The sequence below is a fragment of the Anomaloglossus baeobatrachus genome, chromosome 2 (genome assembly GCF_048569485.1).
Source record: "Anomaloglossus baeobatrachus isolate aAnoBae1 chromosome 2, aAnoBae1.hap1, whole genome shotgun sequence".
Lineage (NCBI taxonomy): Eukaryota > Metazoa > Chordata > Amphibia > Anura > Aromobatidae > Anomaloglossus > Anomaloglossus baeobatrachus.
Window position 1 is genome coordinate 800,472,888 of NC_134354.1, and position 21,867 is coordinate 800,494,754.

The 21,867-nt window shown below is 50.4% G+C and overlaps 1 protein-coding gene across 1 annotated transcript in view; it reads left to right on the forward strand.

Moving 5' to 3' along the window:
- DNHD1 (dynein heavy chain domain 1) overlaps window positions 1-21,867 on the forward strand; it is a 355,748-nt gene that overhangs the window by 254,718 nt on the left and 79,163 nt on the right. The window contains exons 31-36 of the mRNA XM_075334063.1: window positions 517-931; window positions 1,015-1,146; window positions 8,161-8,409; window positions 8,483-8,661; window positions 13,567-14,463; window positions 14,547-14,679. Of these exons, the coding sequence (XP_075190178.1) occupies window positions 517-931; window positions 1,015-1,146; window positions 8,161-8,409; window positions 8,483-8,661; window positions 13,567-14,463; window positions 14,547-14,679 (2,005 nt within the window). The remainder of the gene's footprint in view (window positions 1-516; window positions 932-1,014; window positions 1,147-8,160; window positions 8,410-8,482; window positions 8,662-13,566; window positions 14,464-14,546; window positions 14,680-21,867) is intronic.

Genomic DNA, 21,867 nt, shown 5'->3' on the forward strand with positions numbered 1-21,867 from the left:
CTGCAGAGAAGGCACAGAGCCCGCCACTGTACCTCAATCACCTATATGGGCTGTCGATGTGGCGGGAGTGTTATGGTGGATATCTTGTAGATGTAGTGGGAGTGTTATGGTGGATATGCTGTAGATGTGGCGGTGGTGTTATGGTGGATATGCTGTAGATGTGGCGGTGGTATTATGGTTGATATGCTGTAGGTGTGACTGATGTTTTGGTGGATATGCTGTAGATGTAGTGCTATGGCAGATATCCTATAGATGTGATAGTGGTGTTACGGTGGATATGTTGTAGATGTGGTAGTGGTGTTATGGTGGACGTGACCGTGGTGTTATGGTGAATATGCTGTAGATGTGGTGGTATTATGGTGGATATGCTATAGGTGGTGTGGCTGTGATGTTTTGGAGTGGTAGGTTTGGCTGTAGATGTAGTGCTATGGCGGATGTCCTGTAGATGTGTTGGTGGTGTTACGGTGCATATACTGTTGATATTTCTGTATGATTTTGGCCTCATTGATCTTCCAGACAGCTCAGCGACGTCTCCAGTCTCTCCAGACGGATGCACTTCTGGTTTCTGCCTCCATCTCCTATCTTGGCTGTTTACCATGGACTCGCTGTACAAGTTTGCTGGCCAAGTGGTGGTCCCTCAGCCATGGGCATGATGTTTCTATGGAACCAGATGACATAAGAGATGCTGTGGACTCTGTAAACCAAGAGCAGGGTGTCCCGGAGCATTTACTGCAGCTGCTCAGCTCTCCCTCAGAGAGATTGCTATGGCAAAAAGAAAGGCTTCCCAAGAACACCGAGACTGTGACACGAATGTCTCTGCTCCGAGCGAGTGGCTTCTATTCTGTTCTCAGACCAACGCTGATAGTGGATCCCGACTTTATGGTGGAGAGATGGATGCCGATTCTGCTGGGTGCTGGGGACCAAGTGGAAGGTCAGGCCACTTCTTTTATTTCTTGTGTCCTCAGTGTCTGTGCTGAGATCAGAGCTGTCATGTCCCTTCCTTCTCTGGTACAGGTAAATCGTCACCTTCGTACCTCTGTGGATATCATCAGAGACAGAGTCCTGTAGGTATGAGCCCGGAGCTGTGCATAATCGATGCATCGGATATAGAGTTCTCCCAGCGACTATCATCTGCGATACAACGAGGTGAGAACCCATGAATGCTGGACAGATGCCCTGTGGTCACTGCTGGAGGGGGAAACATGTCCTACTGAGATGTTGACTCTCACTCCAGGAGAGGAAAATCCATCCTACAGAGATGGCACCTGACTCTCCTCTAGAGAAGAGGACGTCCTAAAGCGGGCTTTACACGTTGCGACATCACTAGCAACTGCTAGCGATGTCCAGCGCGATAACACCCGCCCCCATCGCACATGCGATATCTAGTGATTGCTGCCATAGCGAACATTATCGCTATGACAGCGTCACACGCACATACCTGGTCGGCGACGTCGCTGTGACTGCCGAACAATCCCTCCTTCTAGGGGGAGGTGCGTTCGGCGTCACAGTGATGTCACCAATCGGCCGGCCAATAGAAGCGGAGGGGCGGAGATGAGCGGGACATAACATCCCGCCCATCTCCTTCCTTCCACATTACTGGCGGGACGCAGGTAAGGAGATGTTTGTCGTTCCTGCGGGTTCACACACAGCGATGTGTGAAGCTGCAGGAACGACAAACAACATCGTACCTGCGGCCGACCCGACATTATTGAAATGAACGACGTTACACAGATCAGCGATATTGTACGCTTCTGTGCTCGTTCATCGTCGCACCTAGTACCCCTAAGGAGATGTCTCCTGTCACTCCTGGAGAAGGGAGGCAGTAATATGGAGACATCACCTGTCGCTTCTGGAGAGGGGAGGACGTAATATGGAGACATCACCTGTCGCTTCTGGAGAGGGGAGAACGTAATATGGAGATGCCGCCTGTCCCCTCCTGCAGGGGGAGGATCTGCTACAGACACATCTAATGTCACTCCTGGAGAGGGGAGGGCATCATATGAAAAAATCACCTGTTGCTCTTGGAGAGTGATGGAGATCCTATAGAGACACCACCTGTCCCTCCTGGAAAAGTAGAGTTTTGTCCTTTGGGGATGTTGCCTCTCACTCTTCAATGGGGAACATTACCTGTGGAGACATTTCCATTTGCTCCTAGAGCAGGATGGACATCGTACGAAGATGTTGTCTCACTCCTAGAATGGTGTAATATGTCTTACGGAGGTGTCGCCTGTCGCTCCTGCAGCAGGGAGGAAATTATGCAGAGACGTTGCCTCTCACTCGCTGTGGATGGAGCATGTTGTAAGGCGACTTCGCCTGTCGATACCACAGGATGGAGCTTGTCCTACAGAGAGGTTGCCTATTGTTTCAGGAGGAGGGGGGAGCACGTCTTTTGGAGATGTTGCTTGTCGAGGAGGGGGGGGATGTCCTACAGAGACGTTGCCTGTCACTCCTAGAAGGGTGGAGTATGTCCTACGGAGATGTCACTTTTGGAGAGAGGAGGATGTCCTGCAAAAAGGTTGCCTGTCCTTCTTGTAAGGGTGGAGCATGTCCTACGGCAGCATCACACTCAAACATTTACATGTGCGGAGTTCAGACAGGTAAGTGAGCGCGATCATCAATATTATGGCCTTCCGTGCTTGTTTCCGGCGTCTTACACAGGATGAAGAATGATTATGGGTAGTGATGGGCAATCCCCTCCGATGTTCAGGATTAGGAGCCTCGCCCGAACTTTTTCTAAAGATCGAGATAACGCAAACTTGTGTCCGAACCCCGAATTCAGGCTCTACAGTTATGGGATTGGGGCGGGGGGGGGGGGTTGTAAAATAAAGAATATAGTTAATAATAATCTTTGTCATTATACTTACAGGTCCCGCGACGCATCCTGCAGACTCTGTCTCCTGGCCGCTTCTGCTTCTAATCATTGCTGTGCCCCCCAGTGACCACCACCGACTACAGGACCTTCCATGACGTCATAGCCATGTGACCAGTATGGTGTGAATGTTGTACAGACTTTGGCTTACAAACTGGTTACATGGCTATGACTTCATCGAAGGTCCTGTTAACTGAACTCTGACTTTCACTGTGCGAGTGTCACATCGCATCACCCGTTATGGTGCACAATCTCCCGACAGCAGCAGGTCAGCTACAGTATTTCCATGCAGCTGAGGCTCTCCTGTCCTGAGAGTGTCAGGCCATGCGGGGTGATGCAATGTGAGACGCAAGTGGAATTATCCCCTTACTGTCAGCCCGCTTCTCGCTCTGTATAGAGAGATGAAGCAGAGCTGACATGGCTCTCTCTGCTTCTCACTTTGTATAGACACTGTCTGTTCAGCGTGATAAAGCAGAGCTGACCATGCTCTACTTGTGGACTACGTCAGGCTAAGGATTTTTTTTTTACATAATAAAGATGGAGTCTCTAAATATTTTTTTTGTTTTATTTCTAATAGAATTTTTTTTTTTATGTGTTGTGTTTGTTTTTTTTTTTTTTTTTACTGTTTACTAGAAATTCATGGTGGCTATGTCTAATTTCGAATTTCGGGCTTGGTACCATCTGAGAATACAAAGCCAAAGCTGGCATTAACCCCTTTATTACCCAGCGTGCCACCTCCATCAGCACCTGGAAATGGCGCTAAGAAACAATGTGCCATTTCCAGGGGCGGCTGCAGGATGCGTTTTTTAGCGTGGGGGGCTCAGAACGCTTGGACCTTTCCACACTGAGAATCCCAGCCCCCAGCTGCCTGGTTTTACCTGACTGGCGATCAAAATACGCATTTTTGTGGAGGGGTTAATATAGTGGTTGGAGGATTTATAATAGATGCCTGGGCAACATCTGCAACGGGCACAGAAGTGTTAGGGAGAGGGGGGGGGTGGAGTTCATAGAAACAGGGGCCGGCATCATCACTGCAGCCTCCTCCACAGACGAGGAACTATAGCTATCACGAGTGTTATGATCTGGAACCATGGATGACCACCATACATCATTGGTAAAAGGTGACAAGAGCATTGGCAACTAATCTGGCCGCCATCCCCTTACTAACCATCAACACTAGAAGTAGCCGAGGGGTGAACTAACATCCTGTGCACCGCGACCCCAGCCGGAGAACTAGCTATCCTAAAGGAAGGAAAGATGAATAACTCTCTGCCTCAGAAAATAGATAAAGAATAGCAAGCCCCCCACATTCAAAGACTGCGGTGATATAGGAAAACACAATACATGATAGGATTAGCAAAACGTGAGGCCCTACTGACTAAATAGGACAGGATAGGAAAGGGACTGATGGTGGCCAGAGAAAAACCCTACAAAAATCCAAAAACCTGATAGTACAAAAAGCCCTCAGATCGCTAGATCTGAACTCCGTCCTATACCAGGCGTTCTTGTCATACCAATGAACAGAAAGCAGGAACCATACAAATTTAAGAAGCAACAGACACATGGACTTATAGGAGCAATACTCCAAACATAGCTGCAGGGAGCTTCCCAGCTAAGCAACTGAGAGGGAAGATTCCTGCATGCAAATAAGCTGACAATAACATAACCACAGTAAATGACAAACTCAGATAAGAGCAAAAAGAACCAAACAACAAATAAAGAGCAAAGCACTTATCTGGGGTAGATGTGGTCTGGAGCAGGATGAAGCAGGCTGGTGTACAAGGAACAACTGACATCCAGCATAGCCTGCTAACAGACCAGGGTTTAAATAGCCAGAGAGTTAGCAATGGAAACACCCATTGCTCAACACACCTGGTCTATGTCCAAACCATTCCTGGCCACAAGAGGGAGCCTCACAGCAGCAAAAGCATACCTGACATTCACAACACACGAGCTCCCGAGGCAGTGGTGAGTGGGATGTTTTGTGAGGGGATGCATGAACTTATTATACCGCACGGTCCCGCGTTTCCCCTGGTGAGAACTGGGCGTGCAGGCACCGCAGGTGCTAACTGTCAGCGTGGGGACTGGGTTTGCCTCGGAGCGTGCACAGATGAAGTGCGCGGTCTCAGGGGCACATAAGAGTCGGGGCTCAAGCACTCCGGCGGGCGGGTTTGCTATGCGGGCCGCCGGTGGTGTTCGCTTGAGGCTCAGGGGAGAGGACGTGATGCTCACTCAGATCACCACTGAGCCATTCATCACCCTCGCTCCTTAGTCTATGAAGGATGGCCGCAGCAAGGGGGTCTGAACTCTCACCGGCAGAGATGAACTCCGGGTCTCACAAGGAGGAGAGGCCGGAAGAGGAAAAGGCAGGGTATTTAAGGAAGCAGATGTAGGAGGGATAAACGCGTCATAGAGGAGGCGGTAGAGGTTACTACGTGGGACAAATTAAGTATTTATTGACCTTATCAGGGCACAGCAGTCAGGGGGCATGCAAGTGAGAGAACCTGGAGTGCCCCACAAAATGCAAAGCTCTAACAAGCATGGAAACCTCCAGAGTAACACACGTAACCACACCCTGGGTGAGAAGAGTATTATCAATATTACAGATTTTAATGGAAAAATTTAGTCTCAACAAAAAGTAAACCCAGATCCTTTACCTGGGCGCCTGAGTGAGTATCCTTGGGCTCACTCAGGCGTGGACGTTTTTCAGGTGGCTGTCTTGGACTCTCTTGGGCAGGAAAGCTCTCCGACGTCAAAGCTCTTCTCGATGGACACCAAAATGTGACGCGCTCCCTTGAAATAGATGGGGTCCTGGACAAAATAGGGGAGCTGTTGCATTTCCTTGAACCTGGTTTGATGTATAGTGCTGCACCTGCTTTGCAAGTCCTTGGACAAGGCTGGACAGGTTCTGCACCTGATGCACCACAGTTTGAAGTGGAACCATTTTTTATTTTTTTTTTGGTCTGTTTAATGGGCCAGATATCATGTGACGTCTGCCCGGGACCACAGACTCGGGATAGCTGAAACAAACAGACTAGAGGCTAACCACCCACTCAGCAGGATCCCAAGAACCCCCAAACCCTATGGAAGGCTGCAATCGGGAGAAAAGTAGTTGCCAAGCAAGGTCAAAACCAGGAGATACAAAAGGGACGAAAATCGACAGACAAGAGAGTGGTCAGGTAATCAGGCTAAGGTCAAACCGGAGATGGCAGGCAGGAGAGTCGTCAGAGAGCAGGCAGGGGTCAAACACGGGAATCAATAGTACAAATCAGGATGTGTACCAAGCAGCAGCTGTAGCTACAGGACTATATCTGGCAGCTACCAGCAGCCTGCAGCAGGAATAAGAAGGGTGTGGTGTCTTCCCATTGGCTGTAGCTGAAAGATCGTAACTTCAGCTGGAAAACATGCCACTACAGTCAGCCAGTGGTACTGCAGGTCCCAGGGAAACCCAGCTTAGTGGATGAGCGGAGCCTACGCCCACCAGAGCCTCTGGCACCGACTCCTCTCCTATCACCAGCACTGTCCTCGGCGGGAACACAGCGGTGTCTGGTGACTGAAGGAGAAGTCGCAGTTGTGGACCCTGGTGGAGACGTGACTCCACTGACAGGAGTGTGTTGGCTGCATGTATTTCTATGTAGCTGAGACGCTCATGTCCGGAGAGCGTCTGGCCGTTCCGGGTGATTCGATGTGAGTCACGCACGAGTGTGACTCCGGCCTTAAATAAGTGCTGCTGACAAGTGGCCTCTATAAGCGCTTTCACCGCAGCCTCCACCTCCGCAGATATCCTGGACTGAGTTTGTGACAATCCTTTTACCCAGGACATACACTGGCGCCCAGCCAGAAGTGCAAACAAACCCAGTTACCCCGGCCTCCCTGCGTTTGCCTGCTTCAAGCCACCAAATGTGAAAACTCCGTTCTGGTATTCGATGGCAGGGACGCAGTAAAGAGGCACACACGGGTTTTCAGTCCAAAATGGTCAGTGTATTATTCACACAATGCAAAAACGTAAGTGAACAGTCTTACTTCAGCGTAGGGAAACAAAGGAAAAACTCCAGCCTGCCCTCGGCGCCGCAGAGTCCAGCCTTCCCTCGGCGCCGCAGAGTCCAGCCTTCCCTCGGCGCCGCAGAGTCCAGCCTTCCCTCGGCGCCGCAGAGTCCAGCCTGCCCTCGGCGCCGCAGAGTCCAGCCTGCCCTCGGTGCCGCAGAGTCCAGCCTGCCCTCGGCGCCGCAGAGTCCAGCCTGCCCTCGGCGCCGCAGAGAGTTCTGGACTCACCAGTCCATTCAGATATATGGTTTTCCTTACGCACAGACTGCTTCAGTTCTCCAGCCCAACCACCCACACACTGAGAAGCTCTGACTGACAATTTATGCATCAGGCGTGGCCTCAAAACCTGAACTAGCAGAGAAGATCAGGAATTAACCTTTTCTCTGCCTAACCCTAACCCTAACCAGTGCAAAAGGCACATGCTCAGAGGGATATAGGCCCCATCAACCACCATTCTGTAGCACTCACAGCCGGTGTAGTGGCAGCAAGCGGGATTAGTGAACCCACTGTACCACAGGGTTGACCCGGGCTTACCCCTTAGATAGAGGGGTTTGACTAAGCGTCCACCGCTAGGTAGACGCCAGGTACCTCTCCTCGGGACTGTGGCAGCTGACCCCCAGTACAGGTGACGGACTCCGGTATAGGCGGGCTGACTGAGGCAGGCTGGACTGGCGGGTACAGACAGGAATGGGGGTCATGGCAGGGATAGGCTAGTATGTGAAGGCAGGTATTGGGTAACGGACACAGGAATAACAGGACAGGAACTCAAGACCTGACAACTACTTAGCAGACTGGATAGTGACTGACTAAGGCGTTGCACAGACACTTCCCCTAATGGGAGGAAGCCTTAAATACCCAGTGCCTCTCAGCAACAGGCTGAGAGGCATTTCCTGGAAATGGCATGCCGGCCCTTTAAGAGGAGGCACAGTGTGCTCACGCACATCTTAGGCACACTCATGGGAACCCTGTGCATGGTAGGGGAAAGAGACAGCAGCACATGTGAATTGGCTGCGCGGCAGCGGGGGAGGAGGTGACCTGGCGGGGCGGTGAGTAAGTCGGCGTCTCTGTGGCAATGCCGATGCTACACTTTCCCTTTACTGCGTCACACTTTGTATGGATAATGTCATGTAGGAAAGTACAATGAGGTGATGGGATCAGGTCACTTGAGTTCCCAGGCTCCTACAGAGAACAGAGATGTCGGTCATTGCTGCGATTACTATGGATTCCACCTTTCTTTCCATTCACAGGTCTGTGCATTCTTATAAGGAATGTGGAGAAGGCGCCATCTTGTCTGGAGATCATTCTTTCCCCACAAGGCAGACAAGAAAACCAGCTCCATCCATTATCAACCATAAAGAGCCAGGAGCCTCCGTCCAGCAACAGTGATGTCTCCCTGCAGAACCCATCACTCCCACCGGTGGCCCCAGATGAGGAGACCCCGGTGCCCTTCCAGCTCTTCCTCAGCACCAGCCTGCCTCTCAGCGCCTTCGTGAATGGTACAAAACCTATCTGTACTACACCAAAACGTGACTCTAAAATCCATAACCTAAGATGTATCCATCATTACAGAGGTCGGGGCATCATTCCTAAAAGATGTGACCGTGATAGACCTGAGCCTTGGCTCCTCAGAGCTAGAGGAGGAACTGGCCCAGAATATTGTGCTGCTTAAAAATCCGCGGCTGCAAGAAGAGAAGCGGAGTCTGATCTGGAGCGCTATAAAAATGAGGAAGGAACTACAAAGCGCTGAGGTGAGTGGCCAGGAACAGGTGTCCACATAAGAGCCGTCCTCTTCCCTGCACCCACAGTCCTCATCACCTGACCCGTCCTGTTCTCTGCACCCACAGTCCTCATCACCTGACCCGTCCTGTTCTCTGCACCCACAGTCCTCATCACCTGACCCGTCCTATTCTCTGCACCCACAGTCCTCATTACCTGACCCGTCCTGTTCTCTGCACCCACAGTCCTCATCACCTGACCCATCCTGTTCTCTGCACCCACAGTCCTCATCACCTGACCCTTCCTGTTCTCTGCACCCACAGTCTTCATCACCTGACCCGTCCTGTTCTCTGCACCCACAGTCCTCATTACCTGACCCGTCCTGTTCTCTGCACCCACAGTCCTCATCACCTGACCCGTCCTGTTCTCTGCACCCACAGTCCTCATCACCTGACCCTTCCTGTTCTCTGCACCCACAGTCCTTATCACCTGACCCGTCCTGTTCTCTGCACCCACAGTCCTCATCACCTGACCAGTCCTGTTCTCTGCACCCACAGTCCTCATCACCTAACCCGTCCTGTTCTCTGCACCTAGAGTCCTCATTATTATTATTATTATTTATTATTATAGCGCCATTCATTCTATGGCGCTTTACAAGTAAAAGAGGGTATACGTACAACAATCATTAACTACAAAACAGACAGGTACAGGAGGAGAGAGGACCCTACCCGCGCGGGCTCACAGTCTATAGGAGGAGAGAGGACCCTGCCCGCGAGGGCTCACAGTCTACAGGGAATGGGTGATGGTACAATAGGTGAGAACAGAGCTGGTTGCGCAGTGGTGTATTGGACTGAGGGCTATTACGCGAGAAATCTTGTACGCGATTGTGGGAAGAGGAGATAAGAGAGGAGCAGAGAAGGAGATCTTGTGAGGATCTGAGGTTGCGTGCAGGTAAGTACCGGGAGACTAGGTCACAGATGTAGGGAGGAGACAGGGTGTGCATGGCTTTGTATGTCATGGTTAATGTTTTGAACTGGAGTCATTGAGCGATGGGAAGCCAGTGAAGGGATTGGCAGAGTGGATAGGCTGGGGAATAGCGAGGGGAGAGGTGGATTAAGCGGGCCGCAGAGTTTAGGATAGATTGGAGGGGTGCAAGAGTGTTGGAAGGGAGGCCAGAGAGCAGGAGGTTGCAGTAGTCGAGGCGGGAGATGATGAGGGCATGCACTAATGTTTTTGCTGATTCTTGGTTAAGGAAAGCACGGATCCGGGAGATGTTTTTGAGTTGTAGTCTGCATGAGTTGAAGAGGGCTTGGATGTGTGGCTTGAATGATAGAACAGTGTCGAGGGTCACTCCAAGGCAACGAGCTTGTGAGACTGGGGAGAGTGAGCAACCATCGAGTTTGATGGAAAGTCTTGTTGGAGGAGATGAGTGAGGAAGAGGAGAGACAATGAGCTCTGTTTTGTCCATGTTAAGTTTTAGGAATCGCGCAGAGAAGAGGGATGAAATAGCAGACAGACATTGTGGAATTTCGGTTAGTAGAGAGGTAATGTCAGGTCCAGAGAGGTAGATCTGTGTGTCGTCGGCATAGAGATGATACTGGAAGCCGTGGGACTCTATGAGCTGTCCCAGGCCGAAGGTGTAGATCGAGAACAACAGGGGTCCAAGAACTGAGCCTTGGGGGACACCGACAGATAGGGGACGAGATGAGAAAGTGGTGTGAGAATGGGAGGCGCTGAAAGTTTGGTCGGTTAGGTATGTAGAAATCCAAGATAGGGCCAAGTCTGTGATGCCCAGAGATGAGAGAATCTGTAGTAGGAGGGAATGGTCCACTGTGTCGAAGGCAGAAGACAGGTCCAGGAGGAGGAGGATAGAGTAGTGTCGCTTGGCTTTGGCGGTCAGTAGGTCATTAGTGACTTTAGTTAGGGCAGTTTCAGTGGAATGATGCGGTCGGAAGCCAGATTGTAGCTGGTCAAAGAGGGAGCAGGAGGAGAGGTATGAGGACAATTCAAGATGGACATGCTGTTCTAGTAGTTTTGAGGCATAGGGGAGAAGGGATATGGGGCGATAGTTTGACGCAGAGGATGGGTCAAGGGAGGGCTTTTTGAGGATGGGTGTAATAGAGGCATGTTTAAAGCATGAAGGGAATACACCACTTGTTAGTGATAGGTTGAAGAGATGGGTTAGGGCTGGGATGAAGACTGTGGTGAGATTGGGGATGAGGTGAGATGGGAGCGGGTCCAGTGCACAGGTTGTTAGATGTGATCTTGAGAGTAGAGTGGAAAGATTGTTTTCTGTCATGGTGGAGAAGCTGGATTTGGAGGAAGAAGGCTGAGTAGTTGTGAGGAGTGGCTGTGGTGATTGTGGGCCAAGGCTTGCTCTGATGTTGTCAATCTTCTGCTTGAAGAAAGAGGCAAAGTCTTCAGCTGAGAGGAGAGGAGAGGGAGGTGGTGCCAGGGGACGGAGGAGAGGAGAGGAAGGTGGTGCTGGAGGACGGAGGAGAGAATTAAAAGTGTTGAATAGCTGTTTAGGGTTGTTAGAGAGAGAGGATATGAGGGATGAGAAGTAGGTTTGTTTTGCAGCAGTGAGTGTGGACTTGAAGGTGGTGAGGGACTCTTTATATGCAATGAAGTGCTCAGTGGAATGAGACCTCTTCCATCTGCGCTCAGCAATTCTGGAAGCCCGTCTCAGTTCTTTAGTCTGCCTCGTGTGCCAGGGTTGCATGTTGATTGTGCGGGTTTTGGTGTGTGTGAGGGGGCAGCTGATTCGAGAGCTGCAGAGATTGTGGTGTTGTATAAAGTTGCAGCAGCATCTGCATCGTGTAGAAATGCAATGTCTGTGAGAGGGAGAAGGGACTGTGAAAGGGCGTGTAAATCAATGTGTTTGATATTTCTGCGAGGGTGTAAAAGTTTGTGGAGGGGGGTTGCGTACTTGGAGAAGAGAGGGAAGAGAATGTGAGTAGGTTGTGGTCAGACAGAGGAAGAGGTGAGTTAGAGAGGTTAGATAGGGAACAGAGGCGAGTGAAGATGAGGTCCAGCGTGTGGCCATCTTTGTGAGTAGCTGCAGAAGACAATTGGGTGAGGCCAAAGGAGGAAGCGAGTGTTAGAAGTTTGGAGACAGATGAGTGGGAAGTGTCACTTGGGATGTTGAAATCACCCATGATGATGGTGGGGATGTCGGTGGAAAGGAAGTGTAGTAGCCAGGTGGTGAAATGATCAAAAAAGGCAGTGGCTGGCCCTGGAGGGCGGTAAATGACAGCCAGTTGAAGGTTGGAGGGGGCGTAGATGCGTACAGAGTGCACCTCAAAAGAGGGAAGAGTAACAGAGGGTGGTAGTGGAATTGGTGTAAAGGAGCATTGGTCGGACAGGAGCAAACCAACTCCTCCACCATGCTTGTTGCTGGGGCGGGGGGTGTGAGAGAGTTGGAGACCGCCATAAGAGAGTACAGCAGGAGAGGCTGTGTCAGAGGGGGTGAGCCAGGAGAGGCTGTGTCAGAGGGGGTGAGCCGGGAGAGGCAGTGTCAGAGGGGGTGAGCCAGGAGAGGCAGTGTCTGAGGGGGTGAGCCAGGAGAGGCAGTGTCAGAGGGGGTGAGCCAGGAGAGGCAGTGTCAGACGGGGTGAGCCGGGTTTCTGTGATGGCGAGGAAGGAGAGTTTATTAGTGATGAACAGATCATGAATGTAGGATAGTTTGTTGCAGACAGAGCGAGTGTTCCATAGAGCTCCTATTAGTGGGACTGGTGGAGCGGGGGCTGGGTGGATGGGTATGAGGTTTGAGAGGGTGCGGAAATTTGTGTTAGGTTGTGGATGAGGGTTTGAGGTGACAAAAGGGATGTGGTGAGGAGGACCAGGATTAGGAGAGATATCTCCAGCAGTGGGGAGAAGCAGTGAGAGTGTTAGTAGGTGGGAGCAGGAGAGGCCGTGAGATGGCCGTGAGCATCTGGAGGCCCTGGGTGTAATGTTGAGGAAAATGTCTTAGGGGAAGGTGAGATGGGTGGGGAGGATGGAGGGAGAGATGGGTGGGGAGGATGGAGGGAGAGATGAAAAGTTCATTACTGGGTGTAGAGATCAGAGGGGGCAGTAGAAAGTGTAGTATTATAGAGGTGAAAGTTAAGAGACACACGAACATTGTTTACAATGACTATGTGGTCAATTACCTTCCGGTCATTTCCGGCCCAATTATGGCCTAATTCAATGCATCATACTTATATGGTGCAGACAAAGTCTGGTGCAGACTTTGAGCTGCCCCAGTATATACACATACAAGTGCAGTCAGCTGTGAAGGGGTGGGGTGCAACAAGAACCCCTTGATCACTCAATCAAAGAAGCCAGATGCAGCATCACATAGGCAGAGTAAACAAAGGTCATAAAAGGAAGTTGGGGAACATGAGGGGGGAGAGGTCACAGTGAGAAGCTGGAGCATGCCAGGGAGATATTGAAGCAAAGAAAGAACAGGTCAGATATATTGGGAGAGTAGGATGAATGAATTGACATACCATGTATTAAAACACACAGCAGACAGAAGGGGATAGCAGATCAGTTCATGGAAAAGTAGGATGAATGAATTGACATACCTGTGGGAGGATAGACATGGTGATTAGATGATGGCAGAGAAGTGATGGTAGAATACCATGTGCATCATAATAATATCTCTGGCCTCATCACCTAACCCTTCCTGTTCTCTACACCCACAGTCCCCATTACCTGACCCTTCCTGTTCTCTACACCCACAGTCCCCATTACCTGACCCTTCCTGTTCTCTACACCCACAGTCCCCATTACCTGACCCTTCCTGTTCTCTACACCCACAGTCCCCATTACTTGACCCTTCCTGTTCTGTGCACTCAGTCCTCATCCGCTGACCCTTCCAGGCCATTTTCCAGAGTGTACTTTTACAATCCTGTCATAGATAATGTACATTGCATGTTCTTTTTCCATGTCAGGACAAGCTGCTGGATTACGTCTCGTCAGGAACCAGCTCCCTGGTGGAAGACAAGGATTTCTTGAGAAAAGTTAGCATGTGTGAGGAGGTCCAGGCCTCACTGCGACCATCACTGCTGGATGTAGAAGGTTTGCAGTGTCGCGTAGAAGAGCACATGACCCCGTATGTGTCTGTAGCGCGGCGTTGTGTTCACCTTTATTCCAGACTGGAAGAAGTGTCCCGATTATCTCCACATTATCACTTTCCTGCTTCCTCGGTCCTGGATTGGGCCTGCTGGGCTCTTCATGCCCATGTAGGGAGTATACAGGAAATGGAGAAGGTCCTGACTCGCGGGATCCTCACACGTGTCCTCCTCATGATCGCAGAGGAGCACAGGCATGTCCTACATGTGCTGCTGGCGGTGGGGAAGCCACATCCTCTGGAGTGGTTCTCATTCTTGGGACTGGCATGGAAATCACTGTGTGAGCCTTCAGCGTCCTGTATCCAGAGGCCGCAGTGGGTGGACGCTAAGTCCTGGGAAGAGTTGGCACATCTGGAGAAGCTCTCTGCTTTCCAGGGCATCCGGTCATCCCTGAGTGCACAGACCAAGCAGTGGCAGGAATATTTTACTCTCCGCTCCACAGTTATTGGGCCCATACCTTGCTCCAGCTTCTCTCATCTGACGCTCTTCCAGGCAGCAATTCTGTGGCGCATCCTGAAGCCTGAGTGCATGGGCCTGGTCTTATCTCACCTCACCACATGTGTCCTGGGGCCAGAACCTGAAGACAAGTGTGAGGAGGAGGAAGATGTCATCAGTCGGTCAGGGCCTTGCACTCCGCTCCTGTTCCTCCATCCTCAGGGGTCACTGGATCTGTCTATTAATTACATTCTGCACATTGCTAAGAAGAAGGGCAAGAAGGTGGGTGGTAAATCTTCCGATGGCCTGACAGTGTGATCTCCTCTCATTAGATGTCACTGCAATCTAAACTCTGACCCTTACAGGTAAAGATCATCTCCTGGAATGAGACATCTCCAGCCACCACGAGAGATGCCCTACTCAAAGGCCAGCGGGAAGGACAATGGCTTCTCCTGAACTGGCACCCAGGGCTGGCCGACCGTCTGGAGACTAGAGGAGGTACGAGACCCCACACCCCCTATTACTCACTCTGCAGAAGGTCTTAAGGAGTGTAATGAGAGATCGATATTTTGTCATTATATGGACGCAGCTTAGGACATGTCCCATCATTCCATTTGGCATTTACATCATATTCATTCGTTCTATGGGTGCAGAGTACAACATGTCCCATCATTCCATGGGTTCGGCATATGACATGTCCTGTCATTCCATGAGTGCAGTGTATGACATGTCCTGTCAGTCCATGGAGTTGGCGTACAACATGTTACATCATTCCATGGGTTTGGCATACGACATGTTCTGTCATTCCGTGGATGTGGTGTAGGACATGTCCTGTTAGTGCATGGACTCTGCGTACGACATGTCCCATCCTTCCATGGGTGCGACATACGACATGTTCTGTCATTCCTTTGGTGCAGTGTACGACATGTCCCATCATTTCATTGTTGTGGCGTATGACTTGTCCCATCATTTCAAGGGTGTGGAGTACGAGATGTTCTGCTTTTCCATTGAAGGGGTGTAGTACATGTCCTATCATTCCATGAGTGTGGAGTATCACATCTCCCATCATTCAATGGATATGGCATGAGACATGTCCCATATGGAGTGCAACATGTCCCACTATTCCGTGGACGCGACGTAGGGCATGTCCATTTACTCCATGGACGCGACATAGGACATGCCCTGTCATTCTATGGTTGCAGCGTAGGACTTGTCTTGTCATTCCGTGGGTGCAGAGTACAATATGTCTTGTCATTCCATGGACGCGGCATACATGTCCCGTCATTCCATGGACACGGCATACAACATGTCCTGTCATTCTGTGATTGAGGCGTGAGACTTGTCCTGTCATTCCATGGACACAGAGTACGACACGTCCCGTTATCCCATGGACGCAGCATACAACAAGTACCGTGATTCCATGGGTATGGTGTGCAACAGGTCACATTTTTCCATGGGCAAGGAGTACAATATGACCGGTCATTCCATGGGCTCGGCATAGGACGTCCCGTCATTCCATGGACGTGGTGTGTGACAGGTCTCGTCATTCCATGGACGCGGCATACAACATGTCCCGTCATTCCATGGACGCGGCATACAACATGTCCTGTCATTCTAAGAGCTTGGCTTAGGACATGTCTTGTCATTCAGCTTACATGTCCCATGATTCCATGGTCATGGCTTATGGCATGTTCCGTTATAATGCTCGTGGGTGCGAGCGGGAGTGGACCCCCTGGGCCGTAGCACCGGTTCACCTGAGGGACGTGCCTAGGCGCACACTGGGTATTCACAGCCTCTGATAGTGAGGTTGTGTTTGGCTGCCGGTGTAACAGAGTCTCCCTCCCCCGCCTGTGGTCATGTTGTCATAGTCTGTCTCTCCTTGAGTGTCCTGTATGTACTACTGGTGGGGGATTGTTTGTTCTTCTCAGCATGGGTCTTCTCCAATCCACAACTTTGTAAACAGAACAGAGCCAGGAGTCTAAAGTCCATTCATGTATCAAGTGTCCAGGCGGAGTTGGACTCTTCTGCCCACCTAAGGGGCTGATCCCAGGAGAGAAGAACAATGAGACCCATGTTAGTTCAGTTAGTTGGATCTCGGCTGGAGAAGGACTAGGATCTATAGCTGAGGCTGGATCCTAGAGCCTGTGTATGGACTGTTACAGACTGGAGATCAGTGGCCACGTGGGATTGTGTTTTGTTGTTCACCCTGTTGGACTCAAGGAACTCATATAAGGACCCTTGCCATATTTTCCCTGGCATCGGAATACCGGGCGGTGCCCCTGGATCTTTTGTTTTGTTGTTGACTCCTTGCAAACTTTAAGGATCTATATTTATGTTTGGTGCTTTATCTTTGTGGTTCCAATAAAGCCCTTTGGATTGTTCCTTGGCCTGGCGTCCCTTACTGCTCTGCCGCATACCTCGTCACAAACTGGTTGGCAGCGGCGGGATCAGAGCAGAAAGAATGGAGGACAACGGCCCATTAACATCTGGAACCAGAACCTCAGAGTACAAGAACTGGACTGTGGGGAGCCTACAAACAAAGGCCCGTGAATTAGGAGTCGGCTACAAAGGACTCTCTAAGGAGCAACTAATTGAGGCATTGGAAAACTCTTGCCTGCAAGATGGCACCGAGGAACAATTTCCACAGCAAGGGGAGGAAAGACGGGAGCTGGAGGTAAATACCCAAAAAAGTCAATGGGTTGTGTGGTATGAGGAGGAGATGGCACTGCTTGGAGATGAGGCCACCATAGAAGATAAGAGGGATGCCATTCGCAGAGCTCAAGAGAGGGCAGCATTGCTGGAGAGTAGATTTGCTGTGGAAGCAGCTAGAAGCTCCAGACAAACTGTAACCACAGCACCAACTATGAGGGAATTCTCCAGAGTGTCCTGCAAGGACTTTAAGCCATTTAATGAAGCTGCAGGTGACATTGAGGGCTTCTCCCAGGACTTTGAGCATCAGTGCTGATTAATGGAAGTCCCAGAAAGAGAGCGAGTCAGACACCTGGTGGGCCTCTTGGAGGGTGGAGCTGCCGACGCCTATAGAGCTATGGACCCTCAGTGGAATTGTGAGTATGGGGAGATAAAACAGACAATTCTAGAACATTATGCCGTGACCCCAGATACTTATAGGACTCAGTTCCGTACGTTAGCCTGTGATGGGGAAGTATCTTTCAAGATGTATGCCCACAAACTGAAACAAGTATGCCATCGCTGGCTGGAGGGAGAGGGGGCCTTAACTTGGGATAACGTTCGTCCAGGTCATCCTAAAAGAACAGTTTTATGCCAAGTGCCCTACTGAGATCCGGGAATGGGTGCGCGAGAGGAGACCACAGACAGTGGAATAAGCTGCTGCTCTAGCTGATGAGGTGCTCACCAAACCTCAGTGGAAGAAGCTGCTAGTGGAGGGAGAAAAAATGACCAGCTCCCCAACACCAGAGGTTCCTTGTCCTTCAGTGCCCAATGTTCCTCGACCTCCTAGATCACCACCTCATGTGGATACCAGTGTGAATGTGCCTCCAGTTGTTTCTACCACATTTTCTGGAATGCGACGAGGAGAGAAAGTAGAAGAGCGAAGATGTTATAGCTGTGGGCATTTCGGGCATCTGCGGGCCACATGCCCATCTATCCAGCGGAGTCATCCTTCAAATCAACAACCACCTCCAGCACCTGCACCTCAATATCAGTCATCAAGGTCTCCTACCTACTTCTCCAGAAGGCAAACTGGAAGGAGTGAGACGCAGCGCGGATGTTATCGATGTGGGCAGCCTGGTCATCTGCAAGCTCACTGTCCAGGTGTTCAGAGGCAGAACAGCTGCAGACCACCTTTGCCTGTCCATTATCTACAGACACCCTCAGCAGGAGAAGAGCTGGATTCAGGCCCTGATGATTTGCCAAGTGACTCTGATATGTTGACTTCCCTACCAGGAGTCTATGGGGTGCGAGCTCCAGCCACCTGTTCTTATGATCTTCAGCATAAACATCTACAGGAGGTCGTGCTGGATGGCCAAAAAGTTGTTGGCTTTCGTGACACTGGGGCTTTTCTCACCATAGCAGATCCACAAGTAATTCAACCAGAAGCAATGCAAAAGAGACCAGGAATTGCCATTGAATTGGCTGGAGGTACTCAGAGATATATTCCAAGAGCGAGTGTGACCCTGGATTATGGCTTTGGGGCAAAACAATGCATGATTGGTGTGATGAGCGGCCTTCCTGCAGACATTCTCCTAGGCAATGATGTGGGAGATATACAATGCCAATTTGTGGGTGCAGGAAGCAGAGTTTAAGTCAAGGAGGATACAAACTGGAACCGAACTTTCAACCCCACATCTTCACCATACACTAAAGAAGATGGAGCCAACACCAAAATGCAGATGGATTGTCCAGACAGGAGGATCCCTGAGTCAGGTCCACCATGTTTACGTGTACTTGACAAGCGACCTGTTGAGGTCACTAGTCCGTACACAAATTGAGGGGGGAAGGGGTTGTAACAGAGTGTCCCTCCCCCGCCTGTGCTCATGTTGTAATTGTCTGTCTCTCCTTGAGTGTCCTGTATGTACTACTGGTGGGGAATTGTTTGTTCTTCTCAGCATGGGACTTTTCTAATCCACAACTTGGTAAACAGGACAGAGCCAGGAGTCTAAAGTCCATTCATGTATCAAGTGTCCAGGCGGAGTCGGACTCTTCTGCCCACCTAAGGGGCTGATCCCAGGAGAGAAGAACAATGAGACCCATGTTAGTTCAGTTAGTTGGATCTCGGCTGGAGAAGCACTAGGATCTATAGCTGAGGCTGGATCCTAGAGCCTGTGTATGAACTGTTACAGATTGGAGATCAGTGGCCACGTGGGATTGCGTTTTGTTGTTCACCTGTTGGACTCAAGCAACTCATATAAGGACTCTTGCCATATTTTCCCTGGCATCGGAATACCGGGCGGTGCCCCTGGATCTGTTGTTTTGTTGTGGACTCCTTGCAGACTTTAAGGATCTATATTTATGTTTGGTTCTTTATCTTTGTGGTTTCAATAAAGCCCTTTGGATTGTTCCTTTGCCTGACGTCCCTTACTGCTCTGCCGCATACCCCGTCACAGCCGGTAGCCACCAGGAGCTATTTAGGGAGACACAGTCCTGCGACAGCTGACCCCAGACAGTCTCTGATATGGACCAGTGCAGCCAGGACGACTGCTGCAGACTGGACGGCAGGTACCGGAAGGAGTGGGCTGTAACCGCAAGTACGGCAGGTACATCTAGTATGGATAGATGCAGAAGCGGGTATGGCAGGTACTAGGATACAGACCAGGGTAAGCAGCACAAGGATAAGGGACCTGATAACTAACAACACATCTCTAAGATTAGAGCACATTTCCATGGTTCTTCCCATAGAGGGAGGAGGCCATTTAAAGTTGAAACCAGACGTTTCCCTCCATTCCCTATACAGACACATCTGCAGGTTTTTCCCTCCGCTCTCTATACAGACACATCTGCAGGTTTTTCCCTCCGCTCTCTGTACAGTGTATCCACCCATATCCTGTCCACCGCGATTAACTTGAGAACGGCGGCAGCTATAGGCATAGAAGTGGTGTCTAGGTATAGTAAAGTAGCCATGCGCTACGCAATGAAACCACCTATAGCGCCACCTGGTGGAAAACAACGGAGTTAGCATTTTTATCTGGAAAACGGAATGAGATAGAGAAAAAAAGTGAATTACAAAGTTATAGGGCCTCATCAATTCAATACGAATCGACACTTTGCACAGAAATTCTATGATTACAACGTGTAAAGCTCACAAGGCTGCGGATGTGAAGCGATACCTCATGGAGACCTCCTACAAGTCATTGGGTATGGAGCTGTGTGGAGTGGCCTCCGCTCACCTGACCTGATCCCATTGGACTTCTTTCTGTGAAGTCACATCAAACAGCAGGTGTATGCGACCCCTCCACCAACATTGCAGGACCTACGACCACGTATCACAGATGTGTGCAGACGTGTCACCTACCATATTACACAACGTGCAGCAAGATACAGTATGCTGTGCAGAGCCCAGATGTGCATTGCAGCCATATACAGTATGCTGTGCAGAGCCCAGATGTGCATTGCAGCCAGATACAGTATGCTGTGCAGAGCCCAGATGTGCATTGCAGCCATATACAGTATGCTGTGCAGAGCCCAGATGTGCATTGCAGCAGGATACAGTATGCTGTGCAGAGTCCAGATGTGCATTGCAGACAGATACAGTATGCTGTGCAGAGGCCAGATGTGCATTGCAGCCAGATACAGTATGCTGTGCAGAGCCCAGATGTGCATTGCAGCCATATACAGTATGCTGTGCAGAGGCCAGATACAATATGCTGTGCAGAGCCCAGATGTGCATTGCAGCCATATACAGTATGCTGTGCAGAGGCCAGATGTGCATTGCAGCAAGATACAGTATGCTGTGCAGAGCCCAGATGTGCATTGCAGCAGGATACAGTATGCTGTGCAGAGCCCAGATGTGCATTGCAGCCAGATACAGTATGCTCTGCAGAGTCCAGATGTGCATTGCAGCCAGATACAGTATGCTGTGCAGAGCCCAGATGTGCATTGCAGCCATATACAGTATGCTGTGCAGAGCCCAGATGTGCATTGCAGCCAGATACAGTATGCTGTGCAGAGGCCAGATGTGCATTGCAGCAAGATACAGTATGCTGTGCAGAGGCCAGATGTGCATTGCAGCCAGATACAGTGTGCTGTGCAGAGCCCAGATGTGCATTGCAGCAAGATACAGTATGCTGTGCAGAGGCCAGATGTGCATTGCAGCAAGATACAGTATGCTGTGCAGAGTCCAGATGTGCATTACAGCAAGATACAGTATGCTGTGCAGAGGCCAGATGTGCATTGCAGCAAGATACAGTATGCTGTGCAGAGTCCAGATGTGCATTACAGCAAGATACAGTATGCTGTGCAGAGGCCAGGTGTGCATTACAGCAAGATACAGTATGCTGTGCAGAGGCCACATGTGCATTGCAGCCAGATACAGTATGCTGTGCAGAGGCCAGATGTGCATTGCAGACAGATACAGTATGTGCAGAGGCCAGATGTGCATTGCAGCAAGATACAGTATGCTGTGCAGAGCCCAGATGTGCATTGCAGCAAGATACAGTATGCTGTGCAGAGCCCAGATGTGCATTGCAGCAAGATACAGTATGCTGTGCAGAGGCCAGATGTGCATTGCAGCAAGATACAGTATGCTGTGCAGAGGCCAGATGTGCATTGCAGCAAGATACAGTATGCTGTGCAGAGTCCAGATGTGCATTACAGCAAGATACAGTATGCTGTGCAGAGGCCAGATGTGCATTGCAGCAAGATACAGTATGCTGTGCAGAGGCCAGATGTGCATTACAGCAAGATACAGTATGCTGTGCAGAGGCCAGATGTGCATTACAGCAAGATACAGTATGCTGTGCAGAGCCCAGATGTGCATTGCAGCCAGATACAGTATGCTGTGCAGAGGCCAGATGTGCATTGCAGCAAGATACAGTATGCTGTGCAGAGGCCAGATGTGCATTGCAGCCAGATACAGTGTGCTGTGCAGAGCCCAGATGTGCATTGCAGCAAGATACAGTATGCTGTGCAGAGGCCAGATGTGCATTGCAGCCAGATACAGTATGCTGTGCAGAGGCCAGATGTGCATTGCAGCCATATACAGTATGCTGT